At 28.5% G+C, this 25,182-nt stretch overlaps 1 protein-coding gene across 2 annotated transcripts in view; it reads left to right on the forward strand.

The window, feature by feature from the left end:
• The first annotated feature begins 1,439 nt into the window (after positions 1–1,439).
• The window catches only part of LOC111628401 (AP-3 complex subunit beta-1-like), a 52,752-nt gene continuing 29,009 nt past the window's right edge, over positions 1,440–25,182 (forward strand). Inside the window, exons 1-10 of one of the 2 annotated variants that reach the window (XM_023372174.1) lie at positions 1,440–1,532; positions 5,528–5,602; positions 5,690–5,785; positions 6,390–6,550; positions 6,650–6,716; positions 12,389–12,577; positions 12,740–12,889; positions 12,969–13,066; positions 13,147–13,201; positions 20,208–20,213. In XM_023372174.1, coding sequence (XP_023227942.1) covers positions 1,476–1,532; positions 5,528–5,602; positions 5,690–5,785; positions 6,390–6,550; positions 6,650–6,716; positions 12,389–12,577; positions 12,740–12,889; positions 12,969–13,066; positions 13,147–13,201; positions 20,208–20,213 — 954 coding nt within the window. In that variant the 5' untranslated portion in view covers positions 1,440–1,475. The remainder of the gene's footprint in view (positions 1,533–5,527; positions 5,603–5,689; positions 5,786–6,389; positions 6,551–6,649; positions 6,717–12,388; positions 12,578–12,739; positions 12,890–12,968; positions 13,067–13,146; positions 13,202–20,207; positions 20,214–25,182) is intronic. The other variant, XM_023372175.1, reaches the window with a different exon arrangement.

Here is a 25,182-nt window from a genome sequence, read left to right on the forward strand (position 1 = left end):
TTACATGTTACAACATATATAAAAAGTTTTTTTTTAAATATCAGAACAGATGGTGCTACACATGCAGTTTTAAATGTTTTCAGGAAAGTTAAGCAACTCATTGCTGAATTTTTTGACAATGTGTCATTTCTCATTTTTCTTATTGACAAATATTTTTGGTCCTTTGATAAGCATGTCAGATCTGTCAAAAATTCATAGTTTCAATGGTATATAAAGTTTTTTAAAAGGATAAGCCAAACTAAAGCATTAACTAAAAATAGCCTTATCTGTGGTCTAGAGATTGTTTTATGTTAACCTGAATAAGAATTGTCAACATAGGGCCCACAATATATTATAGCATATGAAACATACTGTTAAAAACATTGAATCACAACATGAAACATTGCATACTTAGGAAGTTAGAAAATACAGACTCAGAAAAATCTGGTGGTTATATTATTTTCAAAATGTAAAATCTATAGAAATCATATTATTTCACAAGCTGACATTCCAATTTAGAACACTGAAGATAGGAATCTTTGGTAGATCTGAGGCAGGCTTATTAATGGAGCTGAAAATGTTTGTCAAGAAGAAACATTGCTGGAAAATTGCTCAATGGTGTGCTTTGTGTGATTGAAACTCTCTTTCAGCTTTGATTCTTTTAAAAATAAAAATTAGATACAGAACTTCAGCTTTGTTAGATATCAATTTTACTCAATCAGTTATATATAACTTAAACAACAGCAAAAATGCTGTACAAGGTTGTATGCACACTTGAGTGAGTGATCTACTGAAGCAGTTATTTTATGAATTACATCAAGTTTGATATTATACTCTATACTTCAAGAAAATATTGATTATATGCTATTATATGAAAATGATATAAAATCAGATTTTGGTTTAGTGTTTATATTTGTTCACTTTTCAAATTGGCATTAAATGAAGCATTTTACTAAAATGAAAAATTTCAAACAAAAACTATATGTAATAATTACACACACATTTAAATTTAATAGTTTAATGTCATGATTTTGATAATGATAACATTGTTTGTAATGCAAAATGAAATATTTAATAATTTAGAGATACCAAGAGTACTATTTTATATTTATGAGGAAGATCTTTTCACATTTGGGAGATGCTACATTGAAGTTTGAATGTGTGTGCATGTATCTTTACATGACTTAACAGTAAAATATTAACCAATAATTGTTAATGGTTGGATAAAAGCAGCAGGTCTTCAGATTAAAGTCTTGTGGGCTCAGGAATTTTCATATGGTGGGTGTCAGGTCTCATTCCTCATTACTTAGTTACTTCCATTGCAGCTCTAACTGAACCCATAATAAGCATGGGAGAACAGTTCAGTCCTCCAAAATAGAATAATTTAAAATAATAATAAATTTCGTTACTCTCTTATCATTTTATAATAATTATTGTCAGAAGTGTTTTTAAAATAGATATAAAATTATTTTTTCAGGCATGAAGATCTAAAAAATATGTTAGATAGCAATAAAGATGGGTTAAAATTAGAAGCAATGAAAAGAATTATTGGTGTAAGTATTAAATATAACTTTTTTATTAGTTACATTTGTTTATATTTATGAATGTGAATTGAAAATAAATACAATTTTATTATTTAAATGTCTACAAGGACAGATCGTATTACAGGACTTATTATACTGGTGTCCAAGTCCTGTAAAATGAGGAAATGTATCCAGAGAAAAAAAGGAAAAATCAGGCAAACAATAAAGATTTTTCCTTTTTCCTCTGGATACTACAGTTTCCTCATTTTGCAGGACTTGGACACCAGTATAATAAGTCCTGTAATACGATCTGTCCTTGTAGACATTTAAATAATAAAATTGTATAATAAGGACACAAAGGCTTAAGAATAAATGAAAATAAATACAGTTTAACCTCTGAATAGTGGACACCAACAAGACAGAAATTTGTCTGCTATTTAGAGGTAAATATAATGGATGTCTTATTTGAAGGGTCTGGGGATTGTAAAATGTCCATTAATGGAAGTTTCACTGTACTCTCAAATGTATTAAAATTCATATGTCCATTCTCAAGTTCTAAACTAAATATTCTGAAAATTATTCAAATATTTTGGAATAATTTTTAGAAAGTTTATTTCAGAATCCTTTAAGATATTTATGTGAGTTAAAAAATGTTCAGATGTATTTTGTATTTTTAAAGTAATAAACGATGTATTAATTTATATTCTATTATAAACTGTTAATAAAATAAGTCCTTTGTAGACATTTTACATACTAATCTATACAATAAGGATACAGAGGCTTGTGAATTAGGGTACATTTATAAAATCTAATGAGTTAAACAAGAATGACGTCATCGTTATTCTTATTTTGTTGGACTTTTCAAACGATTTGTCTATAACTAAATAAATGTTTCTAAAATTGAAGATATGAATGTTGCTAGTGCAGCCTTATCCGAAATATTTTTCTTAGATTGCTTTGAGTGGACAGTTATTTCAATCATTTTACCTTTTAATTCACAATTTAATTAATTTAAACACTCGAGTAGCTTTAGAAACATCGATATCATCAGGTGCCATTTTCTTAACAAAGTAAACTAACTCTCTCCTTCGTGAATGTCGTTAGAGTTTCATTCAAAACGTCGTCATTGCAGAGCATGCACACTAAGTGAGACTACTACTTTTCGAACGATTTGTTACTAACACGTTTAACTCATTTGACTTTACGAACATACCCTTAATAATGTATGAATGTCTGAGAGTGTAGAAATTAAATGGATATAGTGTGGTAGCAAGTGAGTGTTTTCCTACTATTTTTAATGTGTTGATTTTTTTGAGGATATATATTTTTGAATTATAGTAGTGTTGCAACAAATAGTATATTCGGCCAGGAGTGTGGCCGAATAGCCAAATATTTGGCCAAACTATTCAGCTTGATTAACGCACTACGAAAATTGACGCGCAAACCGCATTATGGCAAGGATCCCGCTCTCTATTGGCCCTCTGTCACTACGCTTTGCCAATCGCATTAATTCTTGGCAGTTGTAGCGGACATACAAGAGCATCATGGCAGTATGTGATAAATGATGATATCAAATGTGGATAACAATGAAATGACCTACATGTGTAAATAACGGAAAAAGAACAGAGAAGGACCATGAAGTAAAAATGTGAAAATAAATATGAAATTCAGTTGATAACATAATCGAACAAGTTGAGGCAGCTTATTGGTGCGAAATTTGCGGCTGTCAATGCCAAACAATTGTTTTTATAGACTTCAGAAAGCTAAATGCTTGAAATGAAAGTCACTTAGCGTGCATGGGCGAAAGCCCAGTACTGTTTGGGCTACCATGATGTCTGGAATCTGTGAAATCATAACTGTGACTTATTCCGACGTCCTATGTGTCTCTTTTCTCCATTATCACCAGGCTATGAGTCACGTAATTGTAAAATGGGAACTCTAGGACGGAAAAGTGACGAATCGAAAGAATCGTGAGCGGGGTATTATGCATAGGCATATGTGGACTAGAGCGGTAGAGGAAAAAGAAAGGGAAGAGAAAAGACGAGGGCTTAAAAAGAAGGATAGGCAGGGACAGACTCTCGGATGTGTGACTATTCTTGAATGAATAGGTGTGTACGTGTGCTGATCTTTGTAATTATAAATTGTGAATACATGTGACTAATATTATTTTCTTTTTTATTTTGTGCATGTTATAAGTTATAAATAAATATAAACAAACAAGATTAACCCGATAACATTAAATCTAAATACCAAAATGATTAATTTACTGTGTTTTTGTTATTTCTTACTCCTGTTTTTTAGGTATTCGGTATTCAGCCGAATAGTAATTTAAATATTCGGTATTCGGCTGAATAGTGAAAAATAGTCTGAATACCGAATAGTAACCAAATATTTGTTACATCACTAAATTATAGTTTTTTAACTAAACTGTATTGAATAAAGGATTATTGTATATGATGTATAAGTTCTGTTTGATGTTAAGATCAAATAAAAAATGTTTTTGCTAATGACAAATATAATTTCAGTAAAAATTCCCTAAGACACCAATACCAGCTTAAAACATCAACAAGTTTACTAATACAAATGTTTTTGTCCATTTAAAGTGGCCATAATCAGGTAAGTTACAAGGAATGCAAAATGCAGAATGGAACTAAAAATTTGAAAAATAGAACAAATTCAGAAAATAAAAAGCTTCCATGAAGTGGAAGCTTGCACATGTGCAATAGTACAGTCTCAAACTCTGTGGTAAAAATGTAAAGTTACAATATCTTTTAAAAAGGTGAGGTGTATTATAACAACAATAAATAGATTGAAAGTGAGTACTACAGGAACTCAAGCCATGCCTGCCATGCTACTGAGAGGAAATCAGAGTTTTTAAAGTTAACTGCCTTCTGGTTCTCAGTGGCCTTCTATATTTCCAAATCCTGTAAATACTTCAGAGCTGAGAGATACATCATCTAATATATCACTCATGTGTAATCAAACTCCATGTGCACTGCAGAAGGGTTTTGAAGTATACAAAGCAATTGGGAACTAGAACTTTACAAAATCTGATTCCCTCTCAACAGTGCAAATGGCATGGTTTCAGCTCCTGTAATACTCACTTTTGATCTCTATATAATTGTAATAATTACACCTTGTCTTTGTCAAAAGATATTGTAATTTTACATTTTTACACTGAGTTTGGGATTGTATTACTACACACATGCGAGTCTTTATTGTCTGAATGCTTTTTTTTGTTTGAATTTGTTCTGTTCTTCAGTTTACATTCCTTGATGACTTACCTGCTTTAGTAATTTGCATTCCTTCTAACTTACCATTAATTTAAAACAGAGGATGTCCATTTTAAATGAAAACATTCATATGTAATAAACCGTTTGAAGTTTTAAGCTGGTATTGGTATCTGAGTGAGTTTTTATTAAGTATAACTAGTTTTTATAGTAGAGATTGTTATAATTTAATATATTTTTGTCAAAACTGTGTTTTAAGTAAGTTAATTTGAGAATTTTTATTCAATGAAATTGTTTTTAAGAATTTATGATCTAATTCTGCAGCAGTTGGCAATGGCAAAATCATTCTTGAATTTAAATGGACATACAAGTATTGAAATTAAAATGCAACTTTAGTGTTTTTATGTTGCATCATTTTAAATTTAAAAATAATATAATTTGATGGTACTAAGAATGAAATTATAGGATGATAATTACAGTTAATTCTTGCAAATGTAGAAGAAACACTAAAATAAAGGAAAAGTGTCTTTGTTTTTTATTCTTTTTCACACCTTTGAGATCAAATAATGAAATCTGAAGAGGGCCATGGTAGAATCAATCTTTATTTTGAGGCTCTTGCCTGCTTTTGTAATATGACATTATGCCACATATTTTATGTTTCCATGGTCTCTTCTTGATTGTTGACACCATGACAAAATGAAATTAACTTTTTTGAATTTGATTTATTTTTATTTATAACTTTAATTCATGGTGAATAAATTGTGAACAAAAAATGAAATATTTCATGCATTTCAGATGATTGCCAAAGGTAAAGATGCTTCTGAATTATTTCCTGCCGTAGTGAAAAATGTTGTTTCTAAGAATATTGAGGTAAAAGTTTATTAAATTGAAGGTTTAAGATATTAATTTAAGATATTTCATAATTAAAATTATAAATTTTATTTTGTACTTACACAGGTTAAAAAATTGGTTTATGTGTATTTAGTTCGCTATGCTGAAGAGCAGCAAGATCTTGCTCTTTTATCGATTAGCACATTCCAAAGAGCATTAAAGGTTAGTAATCTTATAATTTTGCAGTTATTTTCATATTTTGTTATTTAAAAAGTAAAATTTATTTCACATTTTAAGAGCAATATTTAGTATTTATGAAATTGATATTTGTCAAATTATTCTACATCGAGTTCTAAATATTCAAATTAACAATAGAACTACTTTATTCAGAGAATTTGCATTCATTAGTAATAAGAATAATACCTATTAGTAGTGGAATTCCAGAGCTATTAAGCAATTAATAGCTCTGGAAGGAAAGATTGGAAGGGGTCTGAATACTGTAACAGACAATATATCTGCATGTTAAGGAGAAGTTGTGGGTTGGAGTTCCATTTTGGACAACTCTTTCTTCCAAAATATTCTAGTTACATTAAAAATTAAACTTGTATCTAATTATTAAATTTATAATTAGTTGACAGCTTAACCACCTACCTATATCCAAATTTCTTTATATCTAAGTAATAAATTAGCTTTGTTAAAGCCAATTTATAATCTGGCAGTTTGTTTGGCATTACCAATTGAATTGGGTTGATGTTTATTTTGTTACGAATGAAAGAAATTATTATTTGTTTAGAGGTTTGTTAAATTATTCCCCAATAATTTACAGGACCCCAATCAATTGATAAGAGCAAGTGCACTAAGAGTATTATCCAGCATTAGAGTTCCTGTTATTGTACCAATAATGATGCTTGCAATAAAAGATGCAGTAAATGATATGTCTCCTTATGTACGTAAGACTGCAGCTCACGCTATTCCAAAGCTATACAGGTATATTTGAAAAAAGTTAAATTACAAAATCACAAGATATGTTTGGTTATTAAATATTATAAAAATAAAAAAAATTTTAATTTTTTTGACAATTTTTAGCTTGGATCCTGAACAAAGAGATCAATTAATAGAAGTAATTGAAAAATTGTTATCTGATAAGACAACTGTAAGTAATTAAAATATAATATATTTTATATTATTCAGTTTTAAATAAATACATTTAATTGAATTTTTAATGATTTTAATATGATTATTCAATTGAAGTTCTTAATTTTTAATATTTCATAATTGAGTGATAATGTTTTCAATTTAACAAAGTAATGTTTTGAATGCATTTATCAGTTATCCTATTATGCATTTATCAAAGATATTGCTGAATAAAATGGATAATGAGATTTCTACATAATTGAATATTATTTTAAAATTTACAAATTTTGTTGAAGTAACACTATAATATAGGTTAACAACAACAATTGCATTATTCAGTTTAAACATCAACATAAACAACACTTCAACACTGGGGATGTAACTGAACACCTTGTCTGGAATCTGTTACTGGTGCATTCTGTGAATAATAAAGTTTATCACTAACATTTTCAAACTGTTGAATAGTTCTTCTTCAGGTGAGATACACCAAATAACTAATGGAACACAAAATTAGAATGTGAATATTCAAATTAAATCGAACGTATGCCTGATGAAAGTCGTTACGAAGAGCATGTACATTTCGTGCATAGATAATGGCTGTTAAAGGTCGGTGTCCACAATCATTCAGTTTATTTTAACATGCAAATATTAGCATTCATTTAGTAAATTTCAATCAAAAAAAATAATTTTCCCAAATGATTTCATTCAGGAAACATGATCATTTTGAATTGATCTTTTTTATTTATTTCTTTAAGCATAACCTTTCATAAAAACAGATTTTTTTTTTTTCAATTCTTCAGCAACCTGAATAAAGTAATTTGAGAGAAATGAAGTATCATCACCTATTTTTCTCAAGTTATCATATGTTTTTTTACTCAATCACGTTTTTATGCATTTGTTGTTATTATATTAATAATATGGGTATTTTAAACATTTAACATGCAATGCATTCTCATTGATCCATACTCCACTTAATCCCAACTAACTTTCGACAATTTATAGTTGAGTATTCCAGTCAAAACCTGAAAAAAATAACAGATTATTTTTTAAAAATATAACAAATTTGTAACATATATACTATGTATTTTAACATTAGCATGTGTATAAAATACAGTAAAAAGTTTTAATTAAATATGTATGTAATTGTCTATAATTGTAAGAAACTTCTCAAAAAACTGGAACTAGATCAATTCATAAAGACAGTCTTAATTTTCATTAATCCAACATAAATTTAATGAACTGACAAATGTTTTTGGCCTAATTTATAGGCCATCATGAGTCTAAATGGTAACATATGTACAGTAAGATTATACAGTATGTTCTAAAATATGTTATGGAATGCCTGTACATTCTAAAATAGAATGTACAATCTTTTTGTCATAGTTTAGACCTGGTGTTAGGTCATAAACATTTGTTAGTTTATTAAATGTATGATGGATTAATGAAAATTAAAGTTGTCTTTATGAATTGTCTATACTTGTTTTTGACTTTCTTTTCTTCTATGTGTAACTTGCTAATTTGAATATTTCACAAATCTAAACTACTCTGCACAATAATTAGTTTAAATTGGCAAGAATACACTGCAGTATTTAGTTAAATATTTACAACATTGAAGAGAAGTAAAAGTTCCAATGTTTCGTATTAAATACCATATTACTGAAAAACTATACACTTAAGACTAAGTGTCATCTACTAACTCTTATTATCAGAAAACTTAATTTTCTATAAATTATTCAATACTTTTATCTATATAATTTAATAGAAATAAATATAAAACTGCTGTTATTATTATTATTATTATTATTATTATATTAAGACAGTGCAATGTTACTTAATTATTTATTTTTTTAATCATTTTTAACACACTGCCCTATGGATAGTAAGAGAGCCTTTTTTCCATAGTCTTTGTGAATTTGACCAGGGCCACACACAGTAGTTGGTTGGTGAAGTATGAAGCCTGACATATTCAGGACAGATCACTAATGAAAAATTCCTGGGGATTTGCTCACATATGATTTGATATTAGTTTTCCAGAGTGATAGGCTGATGCCCTTAACCAACCTTGCAATCCAGCAATGTTGAGAAAATGAAATCTAAAGTTTTCATTGAAAAATTAGTCAAATAAACTATAATAATGAAAGAAATAACTTTATAAAGAACTTAAAACAGTCCATTTACTTCAATCAGTTTAGATTCAAAATTATTTATTATCAGAACATAAAATATTTGTTGAATAGTAACTTTAAAAATACTTGTTCACAGACAAAAAAGGAAAACAATTAGAAATTCTGACAATTAATTTTAAATTAAACTGTAAAGAATGGTATGAAATATTAATTGAATTAACTTAAACATAGCAATTGTATAAAACAATTTCATAATTAACATAAAATATCACAATTTTTTCAAATGGTAAAGGTTGATTTATGTTTTAAATTATATTATATACCAGTGTTCTTTAAAGAATAGGAATATATTTTTAATTTTGTCAAAACAAAATTTTTTATAAATAATGAATGAAACTTCAATTTCTTAAATTAACAAACTTAAAATTTATTTTATTGGCATTTACTAACTTTAAGTATCAGTTTCTCAAGTACTTTTGGGAAATCTGTGACAATAGGCTCGGTTGCTCAAAAAAACTCGAGAAACTGGTATTTGATGTAAGTTACTGAACCGGAACTCACTAACTTAAATAAAGCAGATTTTTAAGTTTCCAAAATTTTTTAAATTAATATTCTTTGTAAGCTCTTGATATAGCCAGAGCAAAAACTCTTCTTCTATTTGATTATCTATCTATATTTTGGTTTTCTTACATACAAGGATTGAAAAAATATTTAGTAACTTCTCAGTAATGAAACATACAAACAGTTTATTTTAAAGCTTTGATCACCAGTTTTCAAATTTTTTGGACTACTGCCCCTTTTAGTCCATGTATTTCTTGTATGTATACATTATTTCAAAATGAATTTTTGTTTCCCTTGTCTTCCACCATCACCACTACCACTCCTTGCCTTCCAGTGTCCCCTTGAGTCTCCTTCCACCCTCAAGGAAGTGGTAGCATCCACTTTGGAAATTACTGGTTTAGATGAATCTGGAAATGAAATTTATTTCGGTAGTTCTATAAATGTTGCATGATAAACATTTATATATGAGCATATTAAATTTGTGTTTTCTATACAGTGATTATTTTTTGTCAAATTATATTTATGGATTTTACTACCACATTCTTCTTGCTGCTGGTTACTTAATTATATAACACTCACCAAGTAAACCATTCCCAGTTCATAACCAAACAGAAAAATTCTTTCTACGAACGTTTTCATCTATATGTAATAGACATTCTCAGGTATTGATGATATCGAACTAACGGCTAGTAGAATAGAATGTTTTTGAAAGTTACGTTTAACTACGTAATTCGAATACATTGCGTTAAAATTGAAAATATGTAAAATATTTAAAACATATCTGAATAAATAATTGATTTCATGTAGATCATGACGTAAATATTCTCCGTAATTTAAAATATCTTTGATGCGCATTTCAATCATTGGGATCTAATCATTTTAAATCATTTTAAATTATGGAGGATATTTACGTCATGATCTATGTGAAATCGATTATTTATTTGGATATGTTTTAAATATTTTACATATTATCAATTTTAATGCAACGTATTCGAATTACATAGAATGTTTTTGAAAGTTATTTAACTATTCTACTAGCCGTTAGTTCGATATCGTCAATACCTGAGGATGTCTATTACATATAGATGAAAACGTTCATAAAAAGAATTTTTCTGTTTGGTTATGAACTGGGAATGGTTTATTTGGTGAGTGTTATATAATTAAGTATCCAGTTTTTTGAAATACAGTATCTTGCTGCTGGTTATCATCAAAACTACTTCAGTGTGTCAGAAATATATTTTCCAGCATAAATTCACTTAAGTAAGAACTGGCTTTCAGTGTTCCTAAATATGATTAGTTACACTTACAAACATTTTAATTTTAATAATTCCTGACCTGTTTTATATAGTTTTAAAGTATTTTCAGTAAGAGATTATCCTTTCCTATGAAAAATAAGCTATATTTATTCATTGAAGTTTAATTAATTAATATACATGATGTACTGTATATAAATAATCATTTTAATTACTATCTGCTTCATCAATATCCAAGATACATATATATGTTATCAAGTGTCTTTATACTTTATTTTCAGCAGATTCATAAACACATTTCACATTATATGCATTTTAAGTTCATTATTTACAAACTAAATATTAGACATATTCTAACATTTGCATATAAATAACCAAGCATTAACATATTATAAATCAAATCATTAGAATACTGCATTATCTTGGACCATATTTTGGCTAATAAATAAATAGCAAGTAAACACTTCTAAAAAGCCAAAAAAGTCCTGCTAACAAACTTTAATGACTAACAAATATTGTTATATTTACATCCAGCTTTTGAAAGATTGCAGAATTTTTGTAAATAAATATCAAGTCATGTGGACTGAAGGTAGGCAGTTAGGCTATCATCTTTGTATTAAATTTAATAATTATAGTGTGATCTAGAGCTCCAGGTCAAGCTTTTCTTCCAGATTATTCTAAATCAGAGCTGCTTAAACTTTTTCCATTCATGAACCTGTTTTACCCAAGAAAGTTTTATGCAATCCTCCCTCATAGGTAGTGGCGGCCTTAGGGGGTGGCGAGCAGGGCAATCGCCCGGGGCCTCGCTCTTGGAGGGGCCTCGCACAACAACCAAGTAGAAAAAAGTTGATATTTAAAACTTTTTATTTTATCCTTGGCTATTAGTTATAACAATAAAATAAATTTAATTTACAGTACAGTATATATTAATATTAATAATTGCCTACTATTTCAATTCACATACTTTGCACAAAAAACAAGGCCTCGCAAAGATCTGCCGCCCAGAGCCTCGCAATGGATAAGGCCGCCGCTGCTCATAGGCATATAAAATAGGTATACAAAACCACTTATTAGTAATAAATCATAAAACAATTTATTCTACAATAATTCTTTAAAATTCATTCCATTTATTGAAAACAAAAACAAATTTGCATATTAATAAGATGACTGTGCTTGTTTATTTTTACATAAATAAATTAAATTTTGGCTGAATATTTGATATTGTGGAATGCAGGGCATTTTTGATGGTTATCATAGTTGACAGAAATTTTGATTTTATAATTGGCTATGCTGAAAATGCCACTTTGCATAAATACAAGGTACAAAATTTTACTATTGTCCAATTTTTTATAACCCTCACATTTGGTTACACAACCCCCTTTGGGATCACAAACCACACTTTAAGAAGCTCTGCTCTAAATTATTAACTTTGACTCTAGATTAATATGATTATTAAATTTAGTATAAGATGGCAAGCCAACTGCCTATCTTTATATCTTTATATATTTCTTTTAGTCCCAATTATTTGATATCATTAATTATAAATTAGCCAAAATAAAATACAAGATAATCCAGTACTTCAATGATTTGATTTCTAATATTATCTAAAAATTTTTTAGGTATTTAAATTGTCTTGGAATATTTTTAATTTTGTAAATTTTACAAACTAAATTATGGATTAAAGAAAAGAATATAATAAAGTGAAATATCTAGTTTTTATTTATGGCATTATTTTCTTATTTTTATTCCAGCTGGTTGTTGGAAGTGCCGTTATGGCTTTTGAAGAAGTCTGTCCCGAAAAAATTGATCTCATACACAAAAATTATAGGAAATTATGTAACATGCTTGTAGACGTAGAAGAATGGGGCCAAGTAGTGATAATTAATGTGTTAACCCGTTATGCTCACACACAGTTTGTAGATCCAAATAAATATTTAAAGGTATCCATAATTAAAATTATTTGATAAAATTTTGACAGAATTGATTACTTTTATTATGAAATAAAGTTTTAATTTGGTAAAGTCCAAAGCTATGTTTTTTAGAATTTTAATGGAAGTCAAAACAGTTAAGCATTTTAATAATATGAAATAAAAATTATTTAGGATGGTGATGAAGAGGATGAAAATAAACCATTTTATGATTCAGATGAATCAGAAAATAAAGAACCAAAAGAAAATAAATATATTATGGATCCCGATCATCGCTTACTACTACGAAATTGCAAACCTTTACTTCAGAGTCGTAATGCTGCAGTTAGTTTTTTTTTAATTATAATTTTAAAAGTTGTTGATAATATATTTAAATATCTTAGTAAAATTTAAATTTTAATAGGTTGTAATGGCAGTAGCTCAATTATATTGTTACTTGGCTCCAAAAAATGAAGTAAATATTATTGCCAAAGCTCTCATTCGTCTTATTCACAGTCACAGGTAAAAACTACCCTTCTGATGTTTATAATTACTCAAAAATTTAAAGATAAAATGTAATTTTTGAAATACTTTCATTTTAGAGAGATTCAGTCTGTTGTACTTAGCAATATTGCTACTTTATCTACTAAACATAAGGTAAATTTATTTCTCTATTTTATTAAATATTTGTAATTAAATAAATGCAATGGTTATTTTATCTCAATGTACATTTAGTATAAAAAAAATATATGATATATACATATATATTAACAACACGATTAATTTTTTCAATTCAAACACAAATTATTTATTGTATTCATTTATCATAATTTTTTATCAGATATGTTTTATGTTATAATTTATAGTCAAAACTTGTTAATATTGTATTGACAAGACTATGTCTTGTTTATAAAATCGTACTGCCCGATGTTCTTACCGGCATAGAGGTATGAAGGAGTACATGTCAAGAGTTGATATTTGGCACAGAGTATTAGGTGCCCAAATCATTTGTGCATAAAAAAATTCAGATTGGTAGGTAGTCGGGGGACCGAGAATCGAGTCAAAATAAAATAAAAAATGGGACCCTCTTCTACAAACAGGCAAAACAGCCACCTCACCCCACCGAAGTCAGGGTAGGGGAGAGTACCACCCACAGTCATTCTAAGAAGTGAACTCTGATCTTAGGACTGAACATGTAGTTTCTTCTATGTTAAATAAAATTTGTAATCTAATTTTGTAAATTTGGGAGTGCTTCAAATATGAGGTTAAAACGGTTTTATGTCGTTACAAGTGTTTTTTTTTTTAACATTATCTAGTATAGTAAAATCATAGGACCTATAAAATTTGACATTATATTAGGGTTGTCATTACATTTGATGACATTATAATCGGGTTAAACTGTATATTGTTTGTGCAAAATAAAAAAAATAATTTTGGACGATACAATAGCCACGATTATTTTTTTCAAAAACGGGAACTTTTCATTACACATCAACAAAAATTCAATTTGGGCCGACACTCAATGGAGAGAAATTTTGAAATTAGATAGGTTAATTTCATCAAAGATGTATCATGGATGATCTTGTGGTCGTGACTGGCGAAGTTTGAATGATCGTGCCCAAAAGCAGCGATATCAAAGAAGATAGGAGAATGAGACCTGCTTTGAGCATCAAAGTGATTCTGTCTCCAAGACATAGTCTTGTCCCAAATACGGTTTTGCCGTTTTACTTGTTTAAATAATAATTTAGAATTCAATTGTGTGTCAAGTCAACTATATAATATTCAGTGAGAAAATTGTTTTCTATATCTGTTTAATCTAAAACCATGATAAAACAATCAAAAATCTTGACCAAGTTTATTATTTTTTTTTGTTTTGATCAGAAACTACTTAAACTGTAATACTGTTATATTTGTTTTATAAAATAGTTGAATGTTTTCTTTTATGAAGTTAATCTAACAGCATAAAGGATTTGACTGTATAAGTTGAAGATTACAATGTTGTTATGATTGTAATGATAATTAATCATCATTAGCTTACATGCTAAATCTGATAACAGTAACAATGGATGTTAATGTCATATCTTTATTGGTTGTAGGAAGACCAAGAACCAACAGATGACTTGATGCAACAATATTTATTTTCTGATATGCATTTTATTTTTTTTAAATAGTAATACATATAATTATTATCAAATAGGAGTGCTAAAACACTGAAAATATGTATCATAGAATAAAGTTGTAAATAATACAAATAATACAAGAAAGTGAATAAAGTTGTATTATAAACATCTACAAACTCAATGTACATACATAATAAGTCAACAACTACTAGATTATATTAGGCTCTTATATTGTGATTACTAAATAGTTTGTCACTAGAGGGAGGCATTAAACTCCATCTCTTATTAGATTTAATAATTATAAAATTATAATTAAATTAAATAATTTAGAAAATTCTGGAAGAAAAGTTGTATCAAGTCATGTATTGTTTCATGGGCTTCCTAGAAGAACAAATGAAGGAAATATAGATAGCATAGTTCTCTACAATTTAAATCTTTAATAACAATTTGCACAATTGAGTGGAATATGCTATATTTGTTTTTAGTCTAAACATATTATAAGGAAACAATTTAAGGTAATAAAATACATAGTTTACAATTAAACTATTTGACATCAAAACACTGTGGAAGACACACATTATATTAACATTATACACTCTTTTTAATTTTTATTCCCTACATATCAAATAATTTAATAGGCTGATTTATATCATCATATGGTATACAGTAGAGCGTTGTTTATCCGAAAGTCGGTTATCCGAAAGAATTCCAGTTGGCAAATTTAAATTTTTGCTAGTGCTGTGGCGCTGCAATCTTTGGCTATGTCTTGGGCTACTCAAATATTTTGTGTGTTTGATACTAAATTAACTTCTGAAGTATAATTTTTTTATTGTTTTTATATTTTTCAATATATTTATTTTGTTTGTACAAACTAAAGAAATAATTTTTAACGATACAATAGCCACGATTATTATTTTAAAAAGTATATGTTAGGCTTAACATAGACGAAAATTCAACGCAAAGCGACACGCAACGGAGAAAAATTTCAACACGGGATAGGTTAATATATTTTTTCGTGCGTAATCGGTTATCCGAAAAATAAGTTATCCGAACAACCCCAGTCCCCAATTGATTCAGATAAATGATGATCTACTGTATTCATTTTTGTAATTTAAAATAATAATATATTATTTAATTAAATCATTTTAAAACACAATTTATTAATATGAGTAAATAAATCCAGTGCATTCATATGACAGGAGTAAATTGCATAATAGTGATTTTTGTTTTAATATCTTGAATAAACATAATACTTTGGTAACAGTAGTATCATTGGAACAGTGCAGTTGAGAAGAAAGAATTAAACCTGAACTATTTAAAAAGTTTTTTAAAAACAATTTTAATATCTAAGTCATAATATTTATGAATTCTGAACAATTATTGGTTTTCAAGTTATGAGGATTCTTTTTATTGCAATTATTTTTGGATTTTAACAATGAGATTTTTTTGATAATCTTGAGATTTTTTAAGAATTCTCAAAAATGAATAACAATGAAGCATGATTATTTTAATAAACAAAATTTGAAAGTCCTCTATTATATATTTATCTTCAACAAAGATGAATAAAATCAATATTATTTTATAAATCTTTATTGAAAATAATAAATAAGGTAACAAAAAGTACTAATATTAATTGTAAAAGTAAAAATTTTCATTTTACTGATATTTATGAGTTGATGTTTCTATGATATTGTGCTTCATCCTGAAAGCAGAAAAATTAAATAAATTCAGAGAAATATTAAGGAATTAATTTAATCCAAACTGTCTTTTATGACATTATCTGTATCACTACTATTTCTAACTGTTTTCATCAAATTAGTTGTTGTATGAATTTCTATTTTATTGCAGATTTGGTTTTGTTTTATGTCTTATACAGATGTTATTTATATTAATTGATTTTGATTGTTATTTATATTAAAAATTAGTTATTTTAATATGTTTCTTGTTATCAAAATTAAGAGATGCTACAGGTTGATTTGAGTTTCATTTCATTGTAGTTTTACTTAATAAGTTTTTTGATGAAATGCAAGTTAGGAATAGAAATTTCTATCAACCTTCTGAATGTATTTCCACTTTGATGAATTTTGCCTTAGGTGAGGAGTATTTGTTCTTAACGTACACAATGTGCATATCTGATGAAGCCACTATGTTGTTCTTATAGAAGCTTACAAAGAAAGTTTGGAAGTTGTTGAAGCTTTGCATGTATGAAATGGTCATTGTAAGGTCACTCTATTTATTCAGACAGTTGCTTTTTATGATAATTGGAAATTTTTACAAAAATATAAAACTATTTAGACTATTCTTGTGTGTTGAAATTAACCAATGGAAAATCATATTAAAAGTAAACTTGCTTTTTAGAGACCTAGCATTGCTTGGGTTATTCTAATATTTTATGTAAAATATATCTTTTATATAAAAACAAAGTACTTGCTACTTCTAAGAGGGAATATATTATTTTTTTATTGAAATCATTCATTATATTTTTTATAATGCTTTTACTGCTGAATTCTAATATTAATTTGATATGATTAATTTATTTTGTTACTAATTCTTTTCTCTGTTGTCTTAGCTTTTATCTGTATTCTCTTTACTCTCCTTGCCTTCTCTCTCTTCTGTCTAGGGACATGACCATAAAGTACATGAGTGTAAAAAATTAATACTATTGTTGATCTAGATTAAATCCTTTGTGGATATTTATTTTTAATTCTCATAATTTGTGTGTTTTCTATCATGTGTTTATTTTTTATTTTCTAAATGTGGTTGATTTTGTCTTCAACAGTATTCTGCCCAACTTTATTTTAATGTATTGCAACTGCAAAATTTTCATAATTCTATTTTATGACTCTGATATCCTTTGTTAATCTGATTTTCAGCTTGTTTTATTTCTTCGTTGCTTTATCAAACATACATTATCAATGAATTTCAGTGATATAGATGTGAATAGCTCTTCCTATTAACTTATGAATCCAATTGCAAATTTCCAATTTGTAGATGTTTTAAGCTTTTATTTAGAATAATATATAGTAAAGAAATTTTATGTAGGAAGACATTCCAGGAAATCATATTTGTATTTTATTTTCAAATTTATTTAAAAGTATTATTTGAACTATTTATTTCACTATAGTCTATTTATTGAAAGTTGGCACCTACTGTAAACAAACTAAGACACATTCCCTTTGTTTATTGGTTTAAACCTATATCCATCAGTTAGAAACTGCATTTAATCTCGATCGTCCATAGAAGATAGTTCCTTGTTTTCATTAATCATAAAATCATTAATGAAATACTGGTCACTTAGCAATGGTTATAAATGTAATTATTTCATATTTGTTAAATTGTTATTTTAATGAATATTTGCACATTCTGAATCATTAAAAATAAATTTTTTCAGATCATGCATATTATAATGTTTTGGTTTTATTTTTCATTCATTACAATAACTAGTGTTGTTTCACACTTTTTGTATTGTCAAATTACAAAAATAGAAAACTTAAATGTAAATAGAGTTAAACATTGACAAGGAAAACCACTGAGGAACTCAGATAAACAAATAGTGTTAGATTTGTTTAATTCTTAACTGAAATGAATCCAAAAGTCTGTTTGCTACCATTTTCACTATATCATTCAAAGTCAACAGGCATATCAGAAAGGAACATTCACAGAATTCATAAAGAATATTCTACTAATGATAGACTAAAACTCCTTCAAAAACTCATAAGCATACTCAACTAGTTGACAAGTGTGATGAATTCACAAAATGTGCCATTAGAGGTGTAAAGTACATGATTTTTGTCTGTTAAATGAATTACCTACTGTAGATAAAGTATTACAGGCTATTAATAATGGCCTAGATTTACCAGACTTTACTTGATATAGGATATACAGTTTGTTAAAATGACTTAATTTTAAATATATAAACTGAAACAGAAATAATAGATTAATTGAAAGAGACGATATCATTTTATGGCGAAGACAATATCTACTAAAAATTCCTTAGGCCATAAGATTTACTATTTGGACAAAACATGGATTAATGCAGGACATACCAAGAATAAAATATGGAAAGACTGTTCATTGTTCAATTATGTCATATTGCAAAGCTTTTATGTCTGGATTATCTGGATTGAAAAATCTTTCTGGCAAGGGAAAATGAATAGTTCTTGTTCATATAGGTAGCAATATTTTCTTAATGGTGGTCTGTATGAATTTGAATCAAAGTCAACACAACATTACCGTGAAGAAATGGATAGCAATAATTTCAAAAAGTGGTTTGAATTATTAAAATTAGAAAATAATGCTGCTGTTGTCTTGGACATTGCTCCATATCACTCAGCTAAAGTTGAGAAGATTCCAAATTGTAGTTGGAAAAAAGCTGACGTAGTTTTTGGTTGCAAAATATAGGGTTTGTCATAACAAAATGTTGAAAGTAGAACTTTTAGATATTGTTAAGAAAGTAAAACTTAAATAGGATAAATATATTATTGATGAAATGGCCAAAGAAAAAGTGTGGATGTGTTATGTTTACTTCCATATCATTTTAATTTAAATCCCATTGAATTGATATGGGCAGTTATGAAAAGTTACATCATACATCACAACACAACATTCAAACTGTCAGATGTGTGAATTTTAATGAATAAAGCTATTGAACAAATAAGTGAAGAATGATGGAGAAAATGTATCAAATATATAGAGAAAGAAGAACAATGAATGTGGGAACTTGGTGAGATTTAAGAAACTGTCGTAGAAAAACTGATTATTCAGTCAAACACAAATAGTGACAAAAGTGATATAAATGATTACTTTGAGCAACTATCTTCTGATACAGATGATTGATAAGGTAAGTTTATGCTATAATTATTTTAAAAAATTTTTTATTATATAAATATTATGTAGATAAATTCAGACATTACTGTAATGTTTTCATTTAGAGGTTTGCAAATGATTTTAAAGAATTGTCAGAGAATTTGCTTTGTTTTGTTTCATATCTATTTAATAAAATAGTTGTGTAGATAAAAATTCTGAAGTTTGTTCAACTACACAATTATAAATATATTTTGTGTAAGTCTCAATAATAAATACAGTATTTAATATTAATTTTTGACAAACTATATTTTAATGATGGAAATAATTTAAAAGGCTATGTTTAAATTATTTCCATCATTATCAAGATGCTACAGTAGACTATAATAACTTTTCTAAGTATTATTTTATTAATTTTTAAATTGTTGTGACCACTCTGACCTACTTTAACACATGCAGAGAAGGAGACTTAACCGGTCAACACATGTCTAGCCACTTTTGATTGTGATTGACTGATGAAAATCCCTAGCTGATTGATACTGACAAAATGTTTGTTTACAGTAGGTGCCAACTTACAGTAAATAGACTATAGTAATGTTTTTGCTTATTATTGGTTCTTAATGAATGAAAATATATTAAATAATTTTGAAAAATGTTAAAATTATTATTATTTCAATTACCAGTTGTATGATATTTATTTGTAAATATAATTCTTATTTTCTGTTTTCAAATGGAAATAGAAACAAGTAAGTCTATTTATTTTAATAAGATAATGTAATGATATGAAAAATCTATGTAAATAATTTATTAATTGAGCTAAAATATTAATTTTAATGAATTTGATCAAGAGGAGAAACACAAATGCTAAGGATCATAGGAGTCAAAGCTTATTTGGTTTACCAAATAATAATCTTACTTGTTAGTTTTTGTGTTTCTCCCAATGTTAACTGAAGTCAATAAACTTTGAAAATTGAATTTGATTAATATTTGATGTAGAATATTTGAATGCATACATATTATAAATTAAATGTTGTAGATACTGTAGATAATTATTCCATATTTCCTCACAGTTTGAATGAACATTATTACTTGCTCATTCAAATTTTCTTTTTAACTGTTCAGTAGTGCCTCAGACACACAATTGACATAGTTTCTTTAAAGCCATGAGGTCATGCAACTAACAAATCATTATATTGATTTGGTTGTTACAATTGTATTGTCATTTAAATTTTTTATTTTGAATTTCCCATTATTTACCATACCCTATATTGCTTTTTTACAGTGTTATTCATTATAAATCTGATATTTTGATAATTTATGATGACATTAAATTGATATAAATCACATCTTATACAAGATATAGCTAATGTGGATATACAGCAAACTCTATAATGAAGTTGCCTGTGGAAATTCTGGAGAATTTATTAAATAGAAAATGTATCATATTGAATATTAAAAAAAATTATATATTCAACATTCATATAAAAATTTATTAGAAAGAAAAAATTGTATGCAAGATTTCATAATATAGAAGTCTTGACTGAGTTTCTGAGTGAACTTTCTGATACTTTGACTAGTCGAACCAATCAGTTGTTCAATATTCTTTTATAAATATTCAAAATACAGTGGTACCTCGGTATACGTCTGCTTTAGAATACATCCTGTTTGGACGAAACAAATTTTGCTCGGTATACGACTTTTGTTCGGTATACGACATACAGTAGGTGATCGGTTAACGAACAAATTGGATAATGAACACTTTCGCGAAAGATTTTTATGTTCAGACAATGAACACCTTACATAACAAACAGAAGAAACAACGTAAAATAATGAATACCGATTGGTCTTCTCTTGTCTTCGGGCAACAATTCAGAACTTTTCGGTGCGTGGGAGACGTCGACATCGACGCTCAACCCGGTATATATTGATCGGATAGTATTCCTCTGAACTTTGAAACTCCCCCTTGTAATTCCAGCCTTTTATTTTTCTGACAGAAACAATTTTTTTAAAGTATTTGCGAGACTGTCGAGCGGGCTCTCGTTAAGTTTTGCGTCGTTTTTATTTTCGAAAGGTGAGAGTATAATAGCAAAGGTAGAGAGTGGGCAGAAGATGTCTGATGTTGCTGGGCAGTATGGCTCGAACAGGTCTAAGTAGGCCGCAGTTCAATCTTATCTAAGAAAGATACAGTATAATCAAGAAGACTCAAGCAGCTAAAGGAGTAACAAAAATCACATCTGAGAAATAAAGAGCATTGAAGAGCTCATAATGGAAACTGATCTGACGACAGAAGAACGTCAAGAGCTCTTGAATGAAGAACACCAAGAAATTCGGTGAGATATATTTTCTTCTGAAAAAGAGGATTAATGCCGACATCTGCTATTAAAGATCTTTTGAAGAAGTGGAAAGATGCCAGAACAACAGTCTTAGAATGGCATCCAAACCAGGTTGAGGTTAATGGGCTTAGGGATCTCTACAATACTATTAATTACTTCTGAAAAATCCTGAAGAAGAGAGAAAAGCAATCGACATTGGACAGATNAAGCAGCTAAAGGAGTAACAAAAATCACATCTGAGAAATAAAGAGCATTGAAGAGCTCATAATGGAAACTGATCTGACGACAGAAGAACGTCAAGAGCTCTTGAATGAAGAACACCAAGAAATTCGGTGAGATATATTTTCTTCTGAAAAAGAGGATTAATGCCGACATCTGCTATTAAAGATCTTTTGAAGAAGTGGAAAGATGCCAGAACAACAGTCTTAGAATGGCATCCAAACCAGGTTGAGGTTAATGGGCTTAGGGATCTCTACAATACTATTAATTACTTCTGAAAAATCCTGAAGAAGAGAGAAAAGCAATCGACATTGGACAGATTCTTTAACCCCCACAAACGGAAAAAACATGACTAATAAAAATGCGAGACTATTTTTATTATTACATATAAATGAATGTAGTAAGAAATTATATATTTTTTATTTTGGGGGTCTCCAGAACAAATTAATCAAATTCCCATAAAAACCTATGGTAAATCGATAATGGGTTAACGAACAGTTCGGATAGCAAACAAAGTCTTGGAACTGATAATGTTCGTTAACCGATCACCCACTGTAATTCAGTTATACGCGCCATCAGTGAACAAGTAGCACTATCGGTGTACTAGATCAGACTAGACATTCACGGTGCAACAGTTTATAACTTTGTTTAATTTCTTCTGATTTTAATTCGTAAGTAAAATTTTATTATTTTTATTAATCACGAATTGCAAAAAGGCAAATGAAAAATGACAGAAAACTAAAAAAATGACTAGAATTACAGTGGGACTGATAAAAGAGATTGTTGAGAAATATGAAGGTGGCACGCGTGTTCGAGATTTTAACTGTTATTTATCGTATTCCGAGAATGACAATATGGACAATCGCGAAAAATAAAGACATTATTAAATCTGCTAATGTTGTGAAAGGGGTTAAATCAATTTCTAAACAGAGATCAAAGACATTAGATCATGTCGAGAAATTGCTTTTGCTTTGGATAACTGAAAAACAGTGCTGGAGACAGCGTATCGGAAGCAATTATTTGCGAGAAAGTTAAAAAGATACACGCTGATCTCACGAAAAATCAAGCAGGAACTAGCCGGGAAAGAGAGGTGTTTAAAGCCAGCCATTTTTTTTTACATGAGAATGGATTAATCATTTTTACATTACTTCTTATGGGAAAGGTTGGTTTGGTATACGTCCAATTCGGTATAAGTCCAAACATCGGGAACGGATTAAGGTCATATACCGAGGTTCCACTGTATTTGTATTTTACTCAAAGGCTACCAGTTTAAATCTATTATTCAACATTTGATTTTGTTATACAGTGCACTTTGCTTATTGTATTTAGAGTTCAGTTATTGTTGTCGTCATGTTTTAGTAAAAAAAAAGTTTAAAGCTTTCTCTTCATATTATCACCCTCAATATATGGATGATAACAATTGCACGTTACCAGTCTTGATCAATAATTTAGACTATTACGTACAGTAGAGCAATGGTTCTCAATTAGTGGTATGCATACCCCTGGGGGTACGCGAAACTGCATGAATGGGTATGCGCTGCAATCTAAAATCAGTCGATTTAAAATTTAAATGCATGAGATGAAACAATAAAAAAAATAATGGGTGGACTATCAAAAATTTTACAATTTACAACATGATGTCGAATGCACAAATTCGTTTATTTATAACTAAAAATATTCTTAAAATTTCATTTAAAAAAAATGCACTTTGTGACAATACCTAAATAAAATTCTTACACAAGAAAAAAAATTGTACAATTATCATTATTATTGTGTCAGCGAAGCAGCAATAAAATATTTACTACCATTTTGCACAACATACTTCTACGAGAGCGGATTTTCGGTCATGATGAGCATGAAAACTAAACACTCGTCATCAACTTCAACTTGAAGATGACTTGAGACTGAAGCTGACCAAAAAGCAACCAGATTTTACAAAGTTGTGCAAGGAAAATCATGCGCATTTGTCATATTAAAATTAATTAAATAACCTTATGTTATTTTCATTATTATTAGAATTGTATTTTAAAGGTAATAAAAGTAAAAAAAACTTATTCTATTTATCACTAGCTATCTACCCACAGCTTCACCTGCATTATATTGAATTTTCTCATGGGAGTAAGATATTTTCTCGCAGTAAAATGTAGCCTATCTTTGTGCCAAATTTTATTAAAACCTGTTTAGTGGTTTAGACGTGAAAAGGCAACAGACAGACAGAATTACCTTTGAATTTATAATATTAGTATGGATTAATATGAATTTCTGCTATATGGGGTATGCAAGTTTGAGCTCTTTCTTGAAGTGGTACGCAGGAAAAACTAATTGGGAACCACTGCAGTAGAGCATTAATTATCTGAATAGCGATCAACCGAAACATCTGTTAACTGAAAGTGATTCAGTCAGCAAATTCAAATTTTCACTAGTGTTGTTGGGCTGCAATATTTGGCTATGTCTTGGGCTACTCCAATATTATTTTTGTTGGTGTGTGTGTTTTAACTGGCAGCACTGGTGTGACCATATTGTATCCTTTAAAATTATTTCTTTATTTTGCACAAACATAAAAAAATATATTGAAAAATATAAAAACAATAAATTATATTTTGGAAGTTAATCTAATATCAAAAATATTTCAATTCAGCACGACACATGTCGAGAAGGTACTTAAGGATGCGCTAGTATTTGAACAAGGCTTTTTTCTCCATCATGAGTGGTGTGTTTTGCTTCAGCTCATCAGAGAATATAGTCCAAACGGCTGACATCTCCAGATAAACCCAAGAAAAATAAAGAGTTTTGCTTGTTTCATGTTTCTGAAGATCGTGTTGTCGGGATGTGTGTCGTGCTGAATCGGAACATTTTTCATACTAGATTAATTTCTGAAATATAATTTTTTTTGTTTTTATATTTTTCAATATATTTATTTTGTTTGTGCAAAATAAAGAAAAAATTTTTAACGATACAATAGCCACGATTATTATTTAAAAAAATTTTTCATTAGGCTTAACGTTGACAAAAATTCAATGTGAAGCAATATGCAACAGAGAAAAATTTCAACATGGGGTAGGTTAATATATTTTTTCATACATGATCAGTTATCCGAACTATCCCAGTCCTGAATTGTTTCAGATAATCAATGCTCTACTGCAGTGTTTCTCAATAGGGGTGA

This window comes from Centruroides sculpturatus, unplaced genomic scaffold (genome assembly GCF_000671375.1).
Source record: "Centruroides sculpturatus isolate CEXI.00-Female unplaced genomic scaffold, Cexi_2.0 scaffold582, whole genome shotgun sequence".
In the NCBI taxonomy this organism is placed as follows: domain Eukaryota; kingdom Metazoa; phylum Arthropoda; class Arachnida; order Scorpiones; family Buthidae; genus Centruroides; species Centruroides sculpturatus.